Raw genomic sequence first — 19,071 nt, forward strand, 5'->3', positions numbered from 1 at the left:
GCTCTGTGCTGATAACATGGAGCCTGCTTGAGATTCTCTCTCCGTCTCTCCCTTCCCCGCCCCCCTCAAAATCAATCAATCAATCAATCAATCTATCAAAGATGAGGTCCAACAGACTCCGCCAACTGAATCAGAATTCGCCTGGTCATCTTTCCTTGGGCAACTCCAACTGCTCTCTTAGTTCTGAGGACCCAACATGCCATGCTTCCCCAAATCGAGGGGCCTTCCCAGTCAGGGAAAAAAACTAAACTCAAGGACAGCAGAGTACTAGATGAAATAGTAATTCTACCAAAGGCAACGTTCAAGAGTTTTGAGATTAAGAGATTTGAGGCTGTGCAAGCAACAGCAGGATTTGTTTCTGCTCTCATAATAAAAGACACAGCTCCTGGTGATACTGCAGGAACGTGCTGGTTCAGAAGTGGTAGAGATAGCTGATACTTTCCAGGAATGTCATAGGAAGTTCCAGCCATCTATAATGGCAGTTGAATGGGGGACCATTTTTGCATCTTGGCAACTACCTCTGGAGGGGTCCTCAAGACTCATCAGGAAAGTACTAGTTCCTATTCTCTCCAAGGGCATGTTCACCTGAAGGTTTCCAAGCTATAACAAGGGTGGTGTCCAGGGTGCTGAACTCAGAGCAGGCGTTAAGTTCTGAGCGGCAGCATAGGTGTGCAGTGGACTTGGGGCTGAGACTATGTGCCCTGGAGGCAAGAGACACAGCAGCCAGTTGAGGTCCAGGTGAGTAAGAAAATCTGAACTCCTAGTCAGTTGGGTGGGCTTCTAAAAACCAGGGAGAAGCAAGTAAGAGAGCAGAGAGAATCTGGGAGCAGCCAAGTGTCCTGTTCTAAATCCTACGTGCATAACTCCATGTGAAAGGTAGTGGCTTAGCTGAAGGCTGGGGCTAAAACATATGCCACTTCCTCTGGGTCTACTGCAGGCTGGCAATGTCAGAGAACAGGTGTCTGTGTCAGGATAGGTGGGTTTAGAGGTTGAATTAGGATAGGACAAAGACAAATACCACCAAGGCTTGGAGACTGGATGGGAAGGACTGGGAATTCACTTAAGGGCCCGGAGGACAAAGAGGGAGGGGCTCATGAGCTCTAATACCTGATAGGGAACTCCAAGTAATGGGCTCAGGGGCACCAGGAGGGCTGGAGCATACACTTGAACTAACCACCTTCTTTTTTTTTAAATTTTTTTTTTAACGTTTATTTATTTTTGAGACAGAGAGAGACAGAGCATGAAGGGGGGAGGGGCAGAGAGAGAAGGAGACACAGAATCGGAAGCAGGCTCTGAGCCATCAGTCCAGAGCCTGACGCAGGGCCTGAACTCACTAAACTAACCACCTTCTAAGGCAGTAGCTCCTGTATTCTTCTCACCATTGACTGGGACTGAAGTCAGAGCACTTTTTTTAAAGTTTATCTATTTATCTTGAAGAGGGAAAGACACAGAGAGAAGAAAGAACTCATGCAGGAGGGGCAGAGAGAGAGACAGAGAGAGAGAGAGAAACGCAAGCAGGCTCTGCACTGTCAGTGCAGAACCCAACGTGGGGCTCGAACTCACAAACCGTGAAATCATCACCTGAGCTGAAATCAAGAGTCGGACGCTTAACTGACCGAGTCCCCCAGGCGCCCCTGAAGTCAGAGCACATTTAGCCACCAGGGTTTGCCACAAGTGCTGGAATCCAGGGTCAGGGTGTCAGGGGTCCTGGAGTCCTGATCAGATGAGTCTCCTTCACGTCGGCAGAAGAGCTAGCTTTCCAACTATTTCTATCTTTTCCTTCCAAAAAAGAGAGCCCTGGAGAATGACTATCTGAGCTCCTGCTCTCTGCTCATCAACTCTCTTTTGGATCCTGGAGGGCTTAATAATCTTGGTGCCAACTTGCACCCTATTGAGGCCACCTGGCCATATTAGCACTTCCTAATCCTAACAGGCCCACTGGCTATGCACATTACACACACATACGTGCACACACATAAACCAGAGTGACCAGTGTGCTCTTCCCTGGTCTCCAGCCCAATGTGCAGGTATGAGGGTGACTCCTGACAGAGTCCCATCAGAAATGGCAATCCCAGGCCACCTCAGTTTGTAACACTGACTTACGGGCGAGATTGCCTCGACTTACCAGTTCTGCATTCCCCTACTTATTCCATATTAATCAGTGGCCTCTTTCCCCACCTCATTTATACATTTGCTGAGGCCAAAGGAGCATAACATTTTTTTGGGGGGGAGGGGGGTCAGGATATACTGCCACACTATCCTTTATCTTCCTGGAATAATCACAATGGAAAATAAAGACAGAGAAGGCATAGTTTTCAGTTATTCGAATGACTTTACCTCCTTTAGGTTTTTCTAAGTTGCATGTTTGGCTTAGCCAAGTCAGTGGTTTCTCAAACTATTAGCAACACAAGACGCCGCTGTCCCCCACCCCCACCCCCCCACCCCCCCAGAGAGAATCCAATACCTCCCAAGCATGTGGCCGTGCAAGGGGTGAAGCCAGCATACTCCCAGTGGTAAGTCATCGTGCTGTCCTCCTGGGGAGAGGCGTCGGGCTGGCGGGAGGCAGGGCTCTCGTCGCAGGGGTTGAGGAGGCAGGGCCGCTCGGTGGGCAGCTGGGGGCCCTCGCACTCTTCCTCAGGCAGCTCGGTCTCCGTCTGCGTGAACGTCAGGAGCACACGGCACTTCACCTCCCGGACCTGGATGCCCGGCCCGCACGTGGTGCTGCAGGCCGACCAGGGCTCTGGGATGAACCTACAGAAGACCCAGGAGTCCCCGTTATACACCGGCCCCGCAGGAGCGACAGGCCTTCCCTGAAGGGAAGAGATAACTTCACTCAGAGGGAATTCGGGACATTGGAAACGCTGTTTATTTTTCCTGGTGCTCAACTAGGTCATGAACAAATTGTCCAATCTTATTAGCAACAGAAAGGATTTTTCACTGGAGATCTAGTGAACGTTTGCACCCATTTTATTTATTTGTTTGTTTATTTATTTACTTATTTAGAGAGCAGGGGTGGGGCAGAGAGAGAGAGAGAGAGACCCAAGTCTGACAGCACAGAGCCCGATGCAGGGCTCAAACTCACAAATCATGAGATCATGACCTGAGCCGAAATCAAGAGTCAGACACTTAACTGACTGAACCACCCAGGTGCCCCAAAAGTTTGCCTCCATTTTAAAACTCAAATGCTGTGCTATCACCTTTGTATAACATCATTAAAATTAGGCTTTTCAAAAATTTGGTCATAAATAAACCATTATGTAGTGATAATTTCTAATCTGAGTTCTTTTATAATACGGAGAATTTTCATCAATATTTATTCAATGAATCTTTATCAGGCTTATCCTTTAACAGGTAGGACTTTATTAAACTCTCAATATTTAAGATAATATGTGTTTTCTGTAGGGTAGATGAAGCTTTCATATTCTGTCCTCAACTACACTACACTGAATTTCATCTTCTTGAAAATCTCTTAGATACAATATGGCTGAATAAAGTATTTATTTCTGATTCTGAATTATTATCCACTAAATCAGAGGTTGTCAACCTACAGCCTACAGGTCAAGTCCAGCCCACCTGTTTCTCTACAGACTACAGAATGACTTTTATAGTTTTAAATGGTTGGGGGTGGAAAAGAAGGGTAATATTTTCTGAATGACACAACATTGAATTAAAGTATCCATAATTATAGTTTTATTGGAATATGGCCATGGTCACTTGCTCACTTCTTGTTCATGACTGCTTTTATGCTACATGGCAGAGCTGAGGATTTGCCACAGAGACTATCTGGCCCACAGAGCCTAAAATCTTTACTATCTGGGCCTTTGCAGAAGACGTTTACTGATTCCTGCACTGAATTGAAAAGCAGAGACTCAGCAGGGACATGCTTAGTTAAGTCATCCTGAAGCAACACTTGCATTGTGAGATATTCACAAGTGACAGGCAAGGAAGAGCCCAGCCAATGTAAGTTGGGGAAACCATGGGTGCAATAGTGCTCCACAGGTTTAATTACTGCAAAACTTTTCCAAAGACCACAATACATGAATGCATACTATAAATGCCTAAGAGGGGAATATGGCGTGCATCATTTCCTGAGTTAAAGTGAACGCAGATCTCTGTTCACAGGATAACGTACTAAGTCACTTAAGAAAACGGCTAAGATATAGTTCCAAGGGTTCATGTTCAAAATCTCAGAACGGGTAGTAAGGGTCTCTCAGAGTCCTCCAACCTTCTCTCCCTGGACAAGACTTCATCACCTTGTCCACAATCCAATCAGCAGGAGGAAACACCGCTGGGATACATGAGCCCCGTAAAGAGCCCTGCAAACAGTAAACCCTCCAAATTCTATTTAGTGCATTGAAAACTTTTGGTGGAGAACTCCCTCCCCTACCCTAGGCCAGGAGAGGGCTCGCCCAACCTCCCAGCAGAGAGGAGTATTGGCATAATATTTGAACATGCTCTTTTCTCTCCTTGATGTTTTCCCCGGTAGAACTGGAAAGAAAAAGCCTGACTAAATTTAAGACGAGGCACCGATACAATGTAATATACATACAACGTAATAACATGAGGTCAATTAAAAGAAGGAGGTGTGTCTGTTATTAATTCAGAAGGAATAGTCTCCTCTTGGAGAGAGTTAAATGAAGTTAAGTGTGGGATGGCTCATATACTGGGATCTTTTGTCTAAATACACACAGAAAGGCATGCATATGTATATGTAGTGTATATGTTATTTAATTAAAACATTTACAGCACACATACCTGTATATGATTTACGTACAATGTACAATGTCTCTTTTCTGGAAGCGATCGAGCGCACGTGCCAGTGTGTGGAGTGGGAGCTTCCACTTTCTGTTTATAGCTTTAAAAGTCTTGCATTTTCTAACCATGTGCATACTGTACTTTTTTTTTTTAATTTTTTAACGTTTATTCATTTTTGAGATACAGAGAGACAGAGCACGAGCGGGGGAGGGGCAGAGAGAGAGGGAGACACAGAATCCGAAGCAGGCTCCAGGCTCCCAGCTGTCAGCACAGAGCCAACGCGGGGTCTTGAACTCACAGACCGCGAGATTATGACCTGAGCTGAAGTCGGACGCTTAACCAACTGAGCCACCCAGGCACCCCTGTGCACACTGTACGTTTATGGTCACCTTCTTTTCCCCTCCTCTCTCCTTAGTGATAAAAACTGAAAATTGAGATGTAGATTCTTTTCATTCACAGGGAACCCCTGTGTCTGTTGTGATTCAGAGCCCCATTAGAAGATGGAGCTGGAGGAAAGGCTCACCTCAGTTCCCAACGTGGCAAGTGATGGTCACATCCAGTGTTTTCCTAAGATGTCCTGGACCTTTCAAGTTGGCTTTCAGAGACCCTTTTAGGGGTCCTCTTAAAAACCAGATGTGAGAACTGTCCAAATTAGCCACGAGTGGTTTGAAAGGGAGGGGGGAAGGGGAGCTATGGCAACAGAAACTTTATGTATAAAGTAGCATGATGGTCTTTGTGGATTTTTTTCAATTTTTTATGTATTATTAGTATTGTTTACTTACTTATTTTTTAAATGTTTATTTATTTATCTCGAGAGAGACAGCATGAGAGTACGTGCACAAGCAGGGGAGGGGCAGAGGAAGGGAGAGAGAAAATCCCAAGCCGGCTCCACACTGTCAGTGCAGAGCCCGGCATGGGGCTCGATCTGATGAACCATGAGATCATGACCTGAGCTGAACTCACGAGTTGGATGCTCAACTGACTGAGCCACCCAGGTGCCTCATGAGCCGCCAGCACTCATTCAGTGCTTACTGAAACAAAGATTTTTTTTTTTTATTCGAGAGACAGAGAGCGAGCGAGCGCATAAGCAGGGAGGGGAGGGGGTGGGGGGAGAGACAGAGAGAGAGACAGAGAGAGAGAGAGACAGGGAGAGAGAGAATTCCAAGCAAGCTCTGTGCTGTCAGTACACGGGAGCTCGAACTCACCAAATGTGAGTTTAGCACCTGAGCCGAAATGCAGAGTCAGAGGCTTAAGTGACTGAGCCCCGCAGGGGCCCTGAGGGGAGCTTTTGAAGCACATGGAGCAGGGGGAGGGAGGAACAGTCTGCAAAGGAGACCTTCTGGGGGTGATGGGAGTGTTCGGTATCCTGCCTGAGGCTGGGGCTGGGTGGCTGTTTACACCTGTTAAAACTCATCACTTTAAACAGACACCGCTTACTGTATGTAAATTCTACCTCTTCAAAACGGATTTTTTTTTTAAATGGCAGTTTTTATTTTTAAGTTTATTAATTTATTTTTTTTTTTTTTTTGAGAGAGAGAGAGAGAGAGAGAGAGAGGGAGCGATACAGAATGCAAGCAGGGGAGGGGCAGAGAGAGAGAGAGAGACCAGAATCCAAAGTAGCTCCAGGCTCTGAGCTGTCAGCACAGAGCCTGACGTGAGGCTCGAACCCACAAACTGTGAGATCATGACCTGAGCTGAAGCTGGACCCTCAACTGACTGAGTCACCCAGGCACCCTGGCAGTTTTTAGAGACAAAATGAGAGAAAACTGAAATAATCCGATATTGAAGATGCCTGGATTCTTCAAGTAGAGGTTCTAACACAAGACAAACAGACAAAGTGTTCAGAAATAAAACATGTTAAAAAAAAAAAAGTGCCTACAATACAACTTGGAAAGGCACACTATCTCCCAGGAAAAAGTGATAAAAAATGATGAACATAAATACTTAGAGTTTTAGGGGCACCTGGGTGGCTCGGTCGGTTGAGCATCCGACTTCGGCTCAGGTCATCATCTTGTGGTTCCTGGGTTTAAGCCCTGTGTCAGGCTCTGTGCTGACAGCTCAGAACCTGGAGCCTGCTTCAGATTCTGTCTCCTTCTCTCTCTGACCCTCCCCCATTCATGCTCTGTCTCTCTCTGTCTCAAAAATAAATAAACATTACAAAAATTAAAAAAAAAAAACTTATGTGTTTCAGGCAGAATAATGGCCACCCCAAAGATGCCCATACCCTAGTCTCTAGAATTTATGAATATGTTATATTGCATGGCAAAAGGAATTCTGCAGATATGGTTAAGGTTATGGGCCTCGAGATAAGGAGATTATTCTAGCAGGATAATCTAATCACAGGTCCTGAAAAACAGAAATTCCTTTGGCTGAAGTCAGAGAGATGCAGGAAAAGAGCACGAGAGATTCAGAGCACGAGAGGTACCCCAGCTGCTGCTGGCTGGGAGACGGAAGGGGCCAGGAGCCAAGGAGTGCAGGCGACCCCTTGAAGTTGAGAACAACTGGCCGACAGCCAGCAAGGAAATGGGAGTTTCGATTCTACAACTGCATGGAACTGAATTCTGCCAACTACCTAAATAGGACTGGAAGCACACTCTCCCCCCAGGGCCCCAGACAGGTGCTCAGCCTGAGAGACATCTTGATTTTGGCTTCGTGGGACCCAGCGCAGAGGAACCACTTCAATCTACTGGGCTCCTGACTTACAGAACTGAGATAGCAAATGTTTATTAAGCCACTAGTTGTGTGGTAAATTGCTCCTGCGGCCATAGAAAAGGAAAACACCTGGCTAAAAACTTCTTTTTAGAAACCAGGAGCTTTGAAATAGGTTGGTAAGAAAGCCAGCTATGTCAACTTACTCATTTTAAAGATGGAGAAGTCAATAGAAAAGGGATGTTGGTGATAAAAAAAAAAAATACAGAAAAAGATGAAATTACAAAGGACTGATCACCAGTTACTGGAGAAAATGAATCCAGAAAACATGCATCATCTAGAAAATTATGAGAAACAAGGAGATAACTTAAAATGGAGGCCAGAACGGGGTGCCTGGATGGCGCAGTCAGTTAAGCATCTGATTTCAGCTCAGGTCATGATCTCACGGTTCGTGGGTTCGAGCCCCGCGTCGGGCTCTGTGCTGACAGCTTGGAGCCTGGAGCCTGCTTTGGATTCTGTGTGTCTCTCTCTGCCCCTCCCCTGCTCATGCTCTCTCTCTCGCACGTGCTCTCTCTCTCTCTCTCAAAAATAAATAAACCTTAAGAGAAAAAAAGAAAAAAATGGAGGCCAGAACTATCAGCAATCATAATAAATTTAACTGAATTAAACTCTCCTATTAAAATACAAAGACTCTAATTTCAAAATCTACACAGGATACAAATGCAATCTTCAGAAATGTAAAAAGTATAAGGAATAACAAAATGAGATAAGGAAAGGTAAAAGGTACAAATTTTAGGAAAGAAGATGAAGTGATTCTTTAATGATGATATAACTATGGAAAACAGTATAGTTCATTGAAAATTTTTAGAAAAAAAATACGAGTTCAATGAAACAGTGCCTATGTATGGGGCATCTGGGGGGCTCAGTCAATTAAGCACCTGACTCCTAATTTCAGCTCACGTCATAATCCCAGGGTTTTGAGATGAAGCCCTGAGTTGGGCTCCACATCGAGCGTGAAGCGTGCTTAAAGTTCTCTCTTTCCCTCTTCTGCCCCCCCCACTTGTCTGTGCACGCTCTCTCTCTCTAATAATAATAAAAAACAAAGTCCCTATCCATCTATCCTAAAACTACCAGGTTTCTCAAAATTCAACCAACATTTGCTGCTGGCATTCATTGCCAGGCACCGTGCAAAGAATATTACATTTATCACTTAATGTAATTTTCACAACAACCTTATGAACAAGTACTGTTATTTTCCTGATTTTACAGATAAAAAAGACTGAGGCTTAACACCGGAGCTTGTGAATAAAAACTCTATAAAAAAAGCACAGGGCTGGTATGATTAAAACCACAAAATACTGAAGGGGTTCTGACCCCAGAGATCTGATTCACTGGACAGAACAGCACATGCCTCTGAATGGGAAGACTCAACACTAAAGATGTGCGTCCCCCGTTAATTGATTTAGCAAATGAACGCAGTTCGATCCGATTTAGGGGGAAGGAGGCTGGAAACAGACAAGACAACTCTAAGGTTTTATGGGAGATTAGTTGAGGACCGTCATGAGCTGTTTAAAAGGAATAACAACGAGACAGCCCTCGCAGAACCTGATAGAAAAAAGTTCTAAAAAGTTGCAGTAATTCCCGTACTCTGGCACTGACGATGGAGTGGTCCATTTACACAATGAAGGCATTGTGACCTCAACATGAGCACTAGATTATTCACTAGATGGTGCGGGCAGCTTGTTAATTATTCAAGGTAGAATTAAGTTAGACAAACACCACACACCACACGTCAGAGTAAATTCTCCATGGGTCAAAGTTAAAGGTAAACCACGAAAACGTTAAAAATACAGCTGACCTTGGGGCGCCTGGGTGGCTCAGTCGGTTAAGCGTCCGATTTTGGCTCAGGTCATGATCTCACAGTTCGTGAGTTCGAGCCCCACATTGGGCTCTGTGCTGACAGCTCAGAGCCTGGGTCCTGCTTCAGACTCAGTGTCTCCCTCTCCCTCTGCCCTTCGCCCACTCATGCTCTGCCTCTCTCTGTCTCTGTCTCTCAAAAATAAATAAACATTAAAAAAAATTTTTTTTTAAAAATACAGCTGACCCTTGGGGCGCCTGGGGGGCTTAGTCGGTTGAGCGTCCGACTTCGGCTCAGGTCATGATCTCGCGGTCCGTTGGTTCGAGCCCCGCATCAGGCTCTGTGCTGATGGCTCGGAGCCTGCAGCCTGCTTCGGATTCTGTGTCTCCCTCTCCCTCTCTCCCTCCCTCTCTCTCTCTCTCTCTCTCTCTCTCTCTGCCCCTCCCCCACTCATGCTCTGTCTCTATCTCAAGAATAAATAAACGTTAAAAAAAATTAAAAAGAAAATACAGCTGACCCTTGAACAACTCGGGGGTTAGGGACACTGACCCTCTCCTCATCCCCCTGCCTACAGTCAAAAATCGACATACAACTTCTCACTCCCCAAACACTTAACCACAGTCAATTACACATATTTTATATGTCCTATGTATTATATACTGTCTTCTCATAATAAAGTAAGCTAGAGGAAAGAAATGCTATTAAAAAAATCATGGGGGGGGGGTGCCTGAGTGCCTTAGTCAGTTAAGCATCCGTGTCTTAATTTCAGCTCAGGTCATGATTTCATGGTCTGGGATCAAGCCCCACACTGGGCTCTGTGCTGGTTTGGGATTCTCTCTCCATCTCCCTCTGTCCCTTCCCTGCTCATGCATGTGTGTGCACACATGTGTGTTCTCTCTCTCTAAAAAAAAAAAAAAAGAAAAGAAAAGAAAATCATAAGGAAAAAAACACATTTACAGTGCCACACTGCAAAAATCCACATGTAAGTCGACCCACATAGTTCAAACCCATGTTGTTCAAGAGTCAACTGTACTAGAAAATAGCATTTTTTTTTTGAAAAAAGGAAACTTCCTCATTTTGATGGACGTGTGGGAAAGAGGGTGGGCTTCAGGACTGCTTTGGATGGCAAATCAGTACTGAATTTCGGAAATGCAATTTGACCAAAGAAATTCAATGCCTTCGATGTGCCTCCTGGCCCAGAAATTCCACCCCAACAAATGTGTCCAGTCTACACAGAGATGTGTAATTTGACATTTTCCACAGTTCCTTTTTTATCATAGTGAATGATTAGAAACAAGTTGCAGACAGCCAGAAAGATCTTTCTAAAATGTAATCATGATGGTGAACGGATAAGGAAGATACGGTGCGTGTGCACACACACACACACATATATACACACATACATACACAAATGGAATATTACTCAGCCATCAAAAAGAGTGAAATCTTGTGGGGCACCTGGGTGGCTCAGTCGGTTAAGCGTCCAACTTCAGCTCAGGTCATGATCTCATGGTTCATGGGTTCAAGCCCCACGTCAGGCTCTGTCCTGACAGCTCAGAGCCTGGAGCCTGCTTCGGATTCTGTGTCTCTCTGTCCCTCTTCCACTCACACTCTCTGACTCTCTCTCAAAATAAGTAAACATTAAATAAATGAACATAAACTGAAATAAATGAACATAAAATGAAATAAATGAAAATAAACATTAAATAAATAAACATTAAAAAAAGAATGCAATCTTGCCATTAGCAACAACATGGATGGAACTAGAGTGTATTATGCTAAGCGAAGTAAGTCAGTCAGAGAAAGACAGATACCATATGATTTCACTCACGCGTGGAATTTAAGAAACACCACCGATGAACACAGAAGGAAAGGAAAACTAAGATAAAAACAGAGAGGGAGGCAAACCATAAGTGACTCTTAAATCCAGAAAACAAACTGAAGGTTGCTCGAGGGGTGTTGGGTGTGGGGGATGGGCTAGACAGATGATGGCATCGAGGAGGGCACTTGTTGGGACGCGCACTGGGTGTTGTATGTAAGCGATGAATCACTAAATCTTATTCCTGAAACCATTATTACACTATATGTTAACGAATCTGGATTTAAATAAAATTTAAAAATAAATAAATAAAATAGGGTGTAATCATGATGGCCTCACTTGTGAAAACCTCCCACTTTCTCCAAACGAAGTCCCAGTTCCTTAGCGAACCGAGAAGTTTTCCAAGACCTGCTTAAGCTCCCCACTGTATCCTTGCTGCCATTACCAGCCTCTCTCCCCCACCGGCCCCTCCCCACACTCCGGACGTCAGCATCCAGGCGTGGCCAGCCGGCCTGCACACAATCCCACGTACTTGACGTGCGGCTCTTCTGATGCCCGTGTGCATCTCAAGACCATCCCAAGTTCGCGTAGGTCCTGAAGGCAGGTCCTCGGACCAACCTACGGATGCGCACAGCTTGAATTCAGGTCACGTAAGGCAAAACTAAAGCGCTTCCTAAAATCACGTGCCAGAGAATCACCGTCTACCACTTAACAGCCCTGAAGGGCTGGGCAATTCCCTAACCTCTTCTGTGCCTTGCTTTCTTCACCGCTAAAGTGAGGGTAATAATTACACCTCTTTGTGGGGACATTGTTGGAATTAAGTGAGCTAACCCACCACATAGGCACCTGGCACAAACGATGTCCTCAGTATTAGCCGTTACTGCTCTTGCAGGAAAACCAGATGTCTCAAAGAAGACATACTTTGATGGTAGCAGATACAGCTTCCACAAATGGAGAAGCAAACACAGCAGTGAGGAAAACACCCAAAACGCTCCAAACCCGCCCTGTTTCCTTGGTTTCCGTCTATGAAAAATGGGAGAATGGGGCGACCCAGCTGCGGAAGCATCGCGAACCCCAAAGAAAGTCGCAGGCCTCCCGGGAAGGCCTTTGAGAACAAGGATAACCCTATCGACTGTCAACACGTTCCCCAGCGGAAAGCTAAGAAGGTCAAAACTGTAGTTCCCTGGCTTAGCTTTATAAGCTGTAATTTTTATTTTCCTAATTTAAAAAAAAAAAATAAAGCTTTAGAACATCCACTCCCCGTGTAAATTCAGAGCCCAGGCCACGGGAAACCACAGAGGCAGAAATATTTATCTTCTCCAGGCGGGTTTGGCAGGCTTTGCTCGAGGGATCTGAACTATAGCTGCGTTCGCCTTCCCCTCCGCTGTCAACAAGGGAGCATCCCCAAACCACAAAGGACAGTGGTTATAAAGGGATGAACTGGAAGCTGAGGTATGCTGCGGTCCTGTTTGGAAATGGAGGGAATGGACGGAGTCAGAAGTGGTGGGAGGGAGGAAACTATAAACTTCGCACTAGACAGCCAGGAACATGCCAGAACCTGCCAGCAGCGTGAATTATAAAGGAAAATTGCGCAGCGACCACAGAGGGTGGGAGGGAGGGAGGGAGGGAGGGAGAGACAGAGAGAGAGAGAGGAAGTGGGGAGGAGGCCGGGAACAGGTGCGTGCAGGCTCATTCTTCCATGCTGGAGAGACACGAGTGGGGTCTTTCTGCAGGAAAGGGCACATGAACTCTGCTCAGGGAGTCAGGGGAGGAGGGAACCACCAGCAAAGGCAGGCGGACTGATGGATAAGCAGGCTTGGAATGAATACGAGGCCCAGACCTCCTGGAGCTTACATGGTATTGCCCCTTCCAATAAAATGAACGGCGGTAGACCGGGGCGGGGCAGGGAGGGGGGGTTCCTGGGTGACTCAGGTGGCTGCGTGTCCGACTTGATTTCTGCTCAGGTCATGATCTCACAGCTTGTGGGTTCGAGCTCCGCGTCGGGCTCTGTGCTGACAGCTCAGAGCCTGGAGCCTGTTTCTCATTCTGTGCCTTCCTCTCTCTCTGCCCCTCCCCTGTTTGCGCGCTCTATCTCTCTCTCTCTCTCTCTCTCTCTCTCTCTCAAAAATAAATAAATAAATAGATAGATAGATAAATCATAAACATTAAACATAAATAAATAAAAATAAAAAATTTAGAAAAGGAGAAAATGGATGGGATTTTCAGACCTTGAAAGGGACCCTTCAGACTCTCTGATCTAGTGGTTCCCAAACTCGGATGCTCCCTCCCCAGTCACTTAGGGTGCTTGCTAAAAACGCTGGTGGCAGATTCATAGAGACCGAAAGTCGAATCGAGGTGCTGGGGGCTGGGGGGGGCCAGTAGGGGGATATGGGGAGTTAGCACTTAACGGGTACAGAGTGTATGTTGGGGGAGATGAAGCGGTTCTAGAGGTGGGTGGTGGGGCTGGTCACACAACGGCATCAGTGTAGTTTAAGGCCGCTAAACCGTACCCTTAGAAATGGTTAAAGAGGTAATTTTTAAAATTGAAGTGCGGCTAACATACAACATTCTAGCCGCTTCCGGAGTGCATCAGGGCGGGCTGATATTTTTACATATTACGAAACGATGCCCACGATGGGCATCAGCACTGTCGGTCACCACGCAAAGTTACGAACGACGATGGACTCTGTTCCCTGTTCATCCCTGTGGCTTGTTTATTTTATAGCTGGAAGTTTGCACCTCTTCATCCCTTGCACCTATTTTGTCATGCATGTTTTACCACACACACACCAAAAGGTATCTGGCAGAGCCGAAAACGTTCTAGTGACTAAGCCCCACCCCCCAGCGTCTGCCACGCGGGGCCCAGAAATCTGCAATTACGTAGCACCACAAGTGGTTCTGATGAAAGTGCGTCACCTACACTCAAATAAGAAAATTAGTACAAGGGGAGCGTGGACGTGAGTGGCAGCTTCACGAAGGCCAGGCACGACCAGCAGCTCCATGTGGCTGGAACGTCCCACTCAAGGCAAAGCAAGAAAGTGGTTAGGGATGAGGCCGGGAGCCAGGAAGGGGGATGGCCCCTGCTAAGTCTGGTTGGCCTTGTGAATGAGTGTAAATATTTGGGTGATGGGGAACCTCTGGGGTATTCGCAACATTGGAAGGAAAGAATCAGATTTGTGCCTTGGCTGGTCTAGTCCAAGAGCTGTGGAATGGGTAGGTTCGAAGGGAATGAGGGGGAAGCAAATCGGGAGGCTGTTGGAAGGGTGAGTTCAGGACCTGGAGAGGATGGTGGGAGGGAAGGAGCTGGAATGGAGACAGATTTTGGTGGATATGACTGGCACAGCCGGTGGTTAACGACATATAAGGGAAGAATGAGAGACAGGCAAGAATGACTCCAAGCTTGCGGTTTGGGGAACTGGACAGCAATCCCATTAGCCAAGAGAGGATACACAGGAGTAGCCATCATAATCTCGTTGTGTTCTGGGGACAGAAGAACCTGGTAGGATGTGTCACCCCAGTCTGACAACTCTATAGCCTTCCCGGCATGACAACCACACTCCCTTTTGAGTGTCTCAAATCTCTCTCTTTCCTTCGCTTACAGAATCACAGGAGATTGGAGTGGGGAGAAGGTTCCAGTAACGCTGAGCCCAATATCCTTCTTGTACAGTTGGGAGGTGCAGACATGTTAACTGACTGGCGTATGATCCTTATTACCTTGTTAATATATTTAAGGTCATCCTAGCTTCAAATAAAAACAATTAAAAATCAAACATACATATAACGACTTCTTTCCATCAACTTGACTGCCAATCTTTACTCGTTCTTCAGTCGTCAAATATCCACTTCCTTCTGACTGGGAATCCGTTTCTTAAATCTCTACAATGATTACTTCTCTACCCTTTCAGTGATCCTACCCTAACATTAACTGGAAAAGACTCTTGTCCATCTAAATAGTATTTCCTCAGTCCACATAGGTTCTCCTTGGCTTTCTATGAGATCTGCAACTCTCCTTAAACCCTATACTGCCTTGGTCTTTACAACTGTGGTCCTTCCTTGTGTCCCCTCCTTCCTCTTCTCATTACTCCTTCTCCTGCGTTACCCACTTCTTGTGACCCCCCCCCCTTCCTCTAGATCACCAAGCTTCAGTCATGAGCCCAGAACCCCTCTCTCTTCAGTTAGTTACTCTGGGGTCATTCAGAAGAAACCACTGGGTTCACTTCCAGGCCCGACAGTAGTCCACGTGGAAAGGTTCTTTCTGCGCACGACCTACGTGGGATGTGCCAGTTCTCTTGGCCCGCATTGCTAGAGGCATGGTGCCTTCTCGTAGAGAAGTAATCCACATTCCTCAGGGGCTCACTGGGCTGGTCCCCAGTTGGAAAGGACATTGATAAATGAGCATGTTCTGAAAACAGCAATGAGGTTGGTAAGGGATCTCAAAACAACACATGAAAACCACTGGAAAACGCTAAGAGTGATGAGCCCGGGAAAGGCTGCACTCTTGTGATCCAGCTTTCGTCAAATTTGTGAAAACCCGTCACGTGGGATGGGGCATAGATGTGGGTTTTTGTGGGTTGTGTTCCTGTTTCAGAAATCCGAAATTTGAAGGAGGTATATTTAGCTCAACAGGGGCAAAAAAATCTTGCCTATAACTCCTGAGGTTCAACAGAAGGATGAGCTGTCTCTCAATGCAGGGAGCTCTGTCTGTTGCTGAAGGTGCTGAGAAAGAAAGACCTGCTCTGAGCTGGAGACCAGCCATATTGAGATCCCTTTTCCTAGAACACTCTAGGGATTGCCCCCTTGGTAAACAGGCTGTCAGCGCCACAGACTTCACGTATGCGACAGGGACTCAGCTGTCCTGTCCAATTACTTGAGTCTGTCATTGGTCCTGCTGCTCTTCTAGACTCCTGGACGAAAAATCTCAGGGTGCCTTTGATTCCTTGCTCTCTTTAGGTCCGTACCCTCGGCTTCCGGAAGGTGTCTCTGGTTTACTCCTAATTCTCCATTTCCACTGACACCATTCCACCCCAGACTTGCCAAATCACATGTGGATAGAAGTCATTAGATTTTTAAGTAGGAATGGACCCTGGAGAGATCGAGTTCAGCCTGCTCCTTTCATAGGTAAGGAGAATGAGACGCAGAAAAATTAAAGACTTGTCTATGGTCACACAGTTCAAAGTGGCGGTTCTAGGCTCCAAGATGCAGAGTGCCATATTCGTTCCACTGCTCCTTCCCACAGCGGCTCCAGGATTTCTGCTTATAATCACGTGGGCCACCCTGATACATTTCAAGTAAATTGGTTTTATAGAGGTTGGCCATGACTTAACCATGGAATGACTGATTGATCTGTACAAGGTTGTCATGGTCCTTGGTCAAATCATACGTGTTAATCTAGATCTAGGAATTACCCCCAATCTCTTAATTGTAACAGACCACTGGGTCTGCTTTGAGTTAACACACACTGGTCTTTTATGTGCTTCTCACAGATAATGCCAAAGTAGAACTGCTGAATTGTGAAATAAAGAAGACTTCCAGCCAGCTCGAGCTCTCTAGAGTCTGAAAATTCAGGTCATTTGGATTTGAAATGTATCATTGTATTCCAATAAGTACAAAAATTACATAGATCATGTTAACTGGCTATGCCCTGATTACACCCATAAAAGGCCCTGTACTCACGATGGTTCTTCGGTTGCTCTTCTGGGCTCTTCTAGTTCCTGGGCTTGTTTCAGCCACGGTAATTTAGCTTCCACTGGGCTTTTTTCTAAGAAAAAGGGAACACAAACAACAAGCTTAAAGCAGCTGGATACATGATCGTTATTTGCGAAAGGTTTCATCAATAAAGCAGTCACGCTTTTCGAATGCAAAGTGGAGTCTTTTATCACAGGACCTGAAGCGGCTTCTGGAGTGAACCAAACATTTCTGTCGTGTATTGTTTTCATTAACACATTATCCCAGTGCAACCAGATGATCCCATAGCACAGTTGAAGATGTTCTCCACGTAAGCATACAAATGCCTCTTATATAAAAAAAATGCCTTCTATAAACCAATACCAATCTCTGTTGTTTACATATTAAAGCTCTTACTTCAACCGTATCAGCTTGCTCTCTTTTGCCACAAATCCCCCTTGCCCAAGAATAAAGAGATCAATGGAGAAAATCAAATAACGTAGATGTTTAGAAAATTGGGAGGAGGTTTTACTCAAACTTTTATTGGTGTAGTCGTCGCGGGAGCTGATTGCCGACTACACCCATCACACGGGAGCAAGATGCGTGCTCCTTTCTGTGCTTTTAAGCCTCACAAGACACGAAGAAAGGAACACACTAGGTTATGAAATGAGAAAGGAAATTTTGTGCTGCTTCAGGGAAATCACAGACCCTGAGGCGGTGGCTGTGAAAGAACTATCAAGTGCACAAGGCAGGAGGAAAGACTTCACCGACGACGTTAGACAGCCACTACTTGCACCTCGTGGGGCAACCACGTGGCTTTTCTGAAGGGCGGACAGAGTAAATAAGTATTTGTGAAACGGTTGACTATAAGGCTCTATGTATGGATAATGAACTCAGAAATAATGAAGAAGAATTGTACCATCCTTTCTAAAAGACTAAGGAAGACTTCTTGGGACCAACCAGTGAGGATAATCCTTTTTCCATTTCCAGAAAGGAAATACTTGTCATAAGGGTTGGTAATACCTCACTCAAGTACATGGAAATAACCATGTATGGAAAGGAATGTGTATCCGAGAGATGATGCCAAGACTTCCTGCCCGTGGATGCTACCCATTTCTGCTCATTCCTGGGGAACAAATAGGAATAATAGAAGAAATTCAAAAAGCATCCAGAGATCTGCATTGGGAGCCAAAAGTCTTCATCTACTCCACGGTAGGTAGGCACCAGGACACGTGATAAAGATGATGTTGTCCCTCCCTCAAGAGACATACACTCCAGGGTAAGGTATGTACAAAATACTGCGGGGGAACAAAGAATGAGAACCCTGGGGGAAATTTCCTCCTCCTCTTTCTCTTTATCCTTCTCCTTTTCTTTTCCCCTTTCTCTTTCTCCTCATCCTCCTTCTTTTTCTCCAAAGCAGGGATTCCATCAGATTATTCCGTGTCCAGCGAGTAATGTTGGTGTAAGCCCAGACAGATAGGAGCCACTCTAAACGTACTGAGTCGATAAGCACTCAGCTTCCCCCCCCGCCCCAGATCAATTTATCAAGTGGGTCCAGCTTCTTTACCTGGTGGACAGTCTAACTGCCATCTGTCGGTAAGACAGTTTTCCTAAGACGGTTAAGTTGAAATGTAAATCCTGCGATATTCGAATGAGAGCTGGAAAACACCACTTGATTTAACTTTAACACGCACGACAAACTTACCTTTCGGTTTGTAGCACGGGATGGGGATGATACATTCTTCTTTGATGTGTAACTTCAGCTGTGGGTTGCAGCCACCAACGTGCTGCCCGCGGTGGTTGATACACAGAACAACGCGGTAACGTAACCCTCGGCCACAAGTCACCGTGCACTTCAAAGAAGAAACGAGAAGCCAGTGAAACTCTTGTCCACGAGGAGATCCACAAAGGCATTAATGACTCAAGCCAAGGAGAGCCCCTGATCTACGTATTGAACACAAAAGACCATTAGACAAACAGTATGTAAAGAAGGGGATAGAAGCTGGTTTTCTCTGATTCTTATGTTTCAGGGCCCCTCCCTTTGCAAGGTCTCCGTCCAGTTCTCAACCTGAGAAGTATTTCAGATGAGGCCACAGCACAAGAAAAACTGAAATGACCCGAAAATTTTCTGTTCGATATGAAAGAGACTTGATATAGGTTTTCTCAAATTTGATTACATTTGTAATGACATTATCCAAAACAACTTGAGAACATGGGAAAAAGAAACTTTTTTAAACTATTAATTAAAAAATCAAATTCTGATCAGTCACACTAAAGGATTTTCTTCCCATTCTGTCTGTAGAAATCGATCTTGCAAAACTGCGAT

The 19,071-nt window shown here is 45.6% G+C and overlaps 1 protein-coding gene across 6 annotated transcripts in view; it reads right to left on the reverse strand.

Annotated features, from left to right (window-relative positions):
* The window catches only part of ADAMTSL3 (ADAMTS like 3), a 350,744-nt gene that overhangs the window by 109,535 nt on the left and 222,138 nt on the right, over window positions 1–19,071 (reverse strand). For all 6 annotated transcript variants that reach the window (XM_053223471.1, XM_053223476.1, XM_027068223.2 and 3 more), the window contains 3 exons: window positions 18,451–18,598; window positions 16,755–16,839; window positions 2,465–2,751 (listed from right to left, as the gene is read on the reverse strand). In XM_053223471.1, the coding sequence (XP_053079446.1) occupies window positions 2,465–2,751; window positions 16,755–16,839; window positions 18,451–18,598 (520 nt within the window). The remainder of the gene's footprint in view (window positions 1–2,464; window positions 2,752–16,754; window positions 16,840–18,450; window positions 18,599–19,071) is intronic.

The sequence above is a fragment of the Acinonyx jubatus genome, chromosome B3 (assembly GCF_027475565.1).
Source record: "Acinonyx jubatus isolate Ajub_Pintada_27869175 chromosome B3, VMU_Ajub_asm_v1.0, whole genome shotgun sequence".
NCBI classification, from domain to species: domain Eukaryota; kingdom Metazoa; phylum Chordata; class Mammalia; order Carnivora; family Felidae; genus Acinonyx; species Acinonyx jubatus.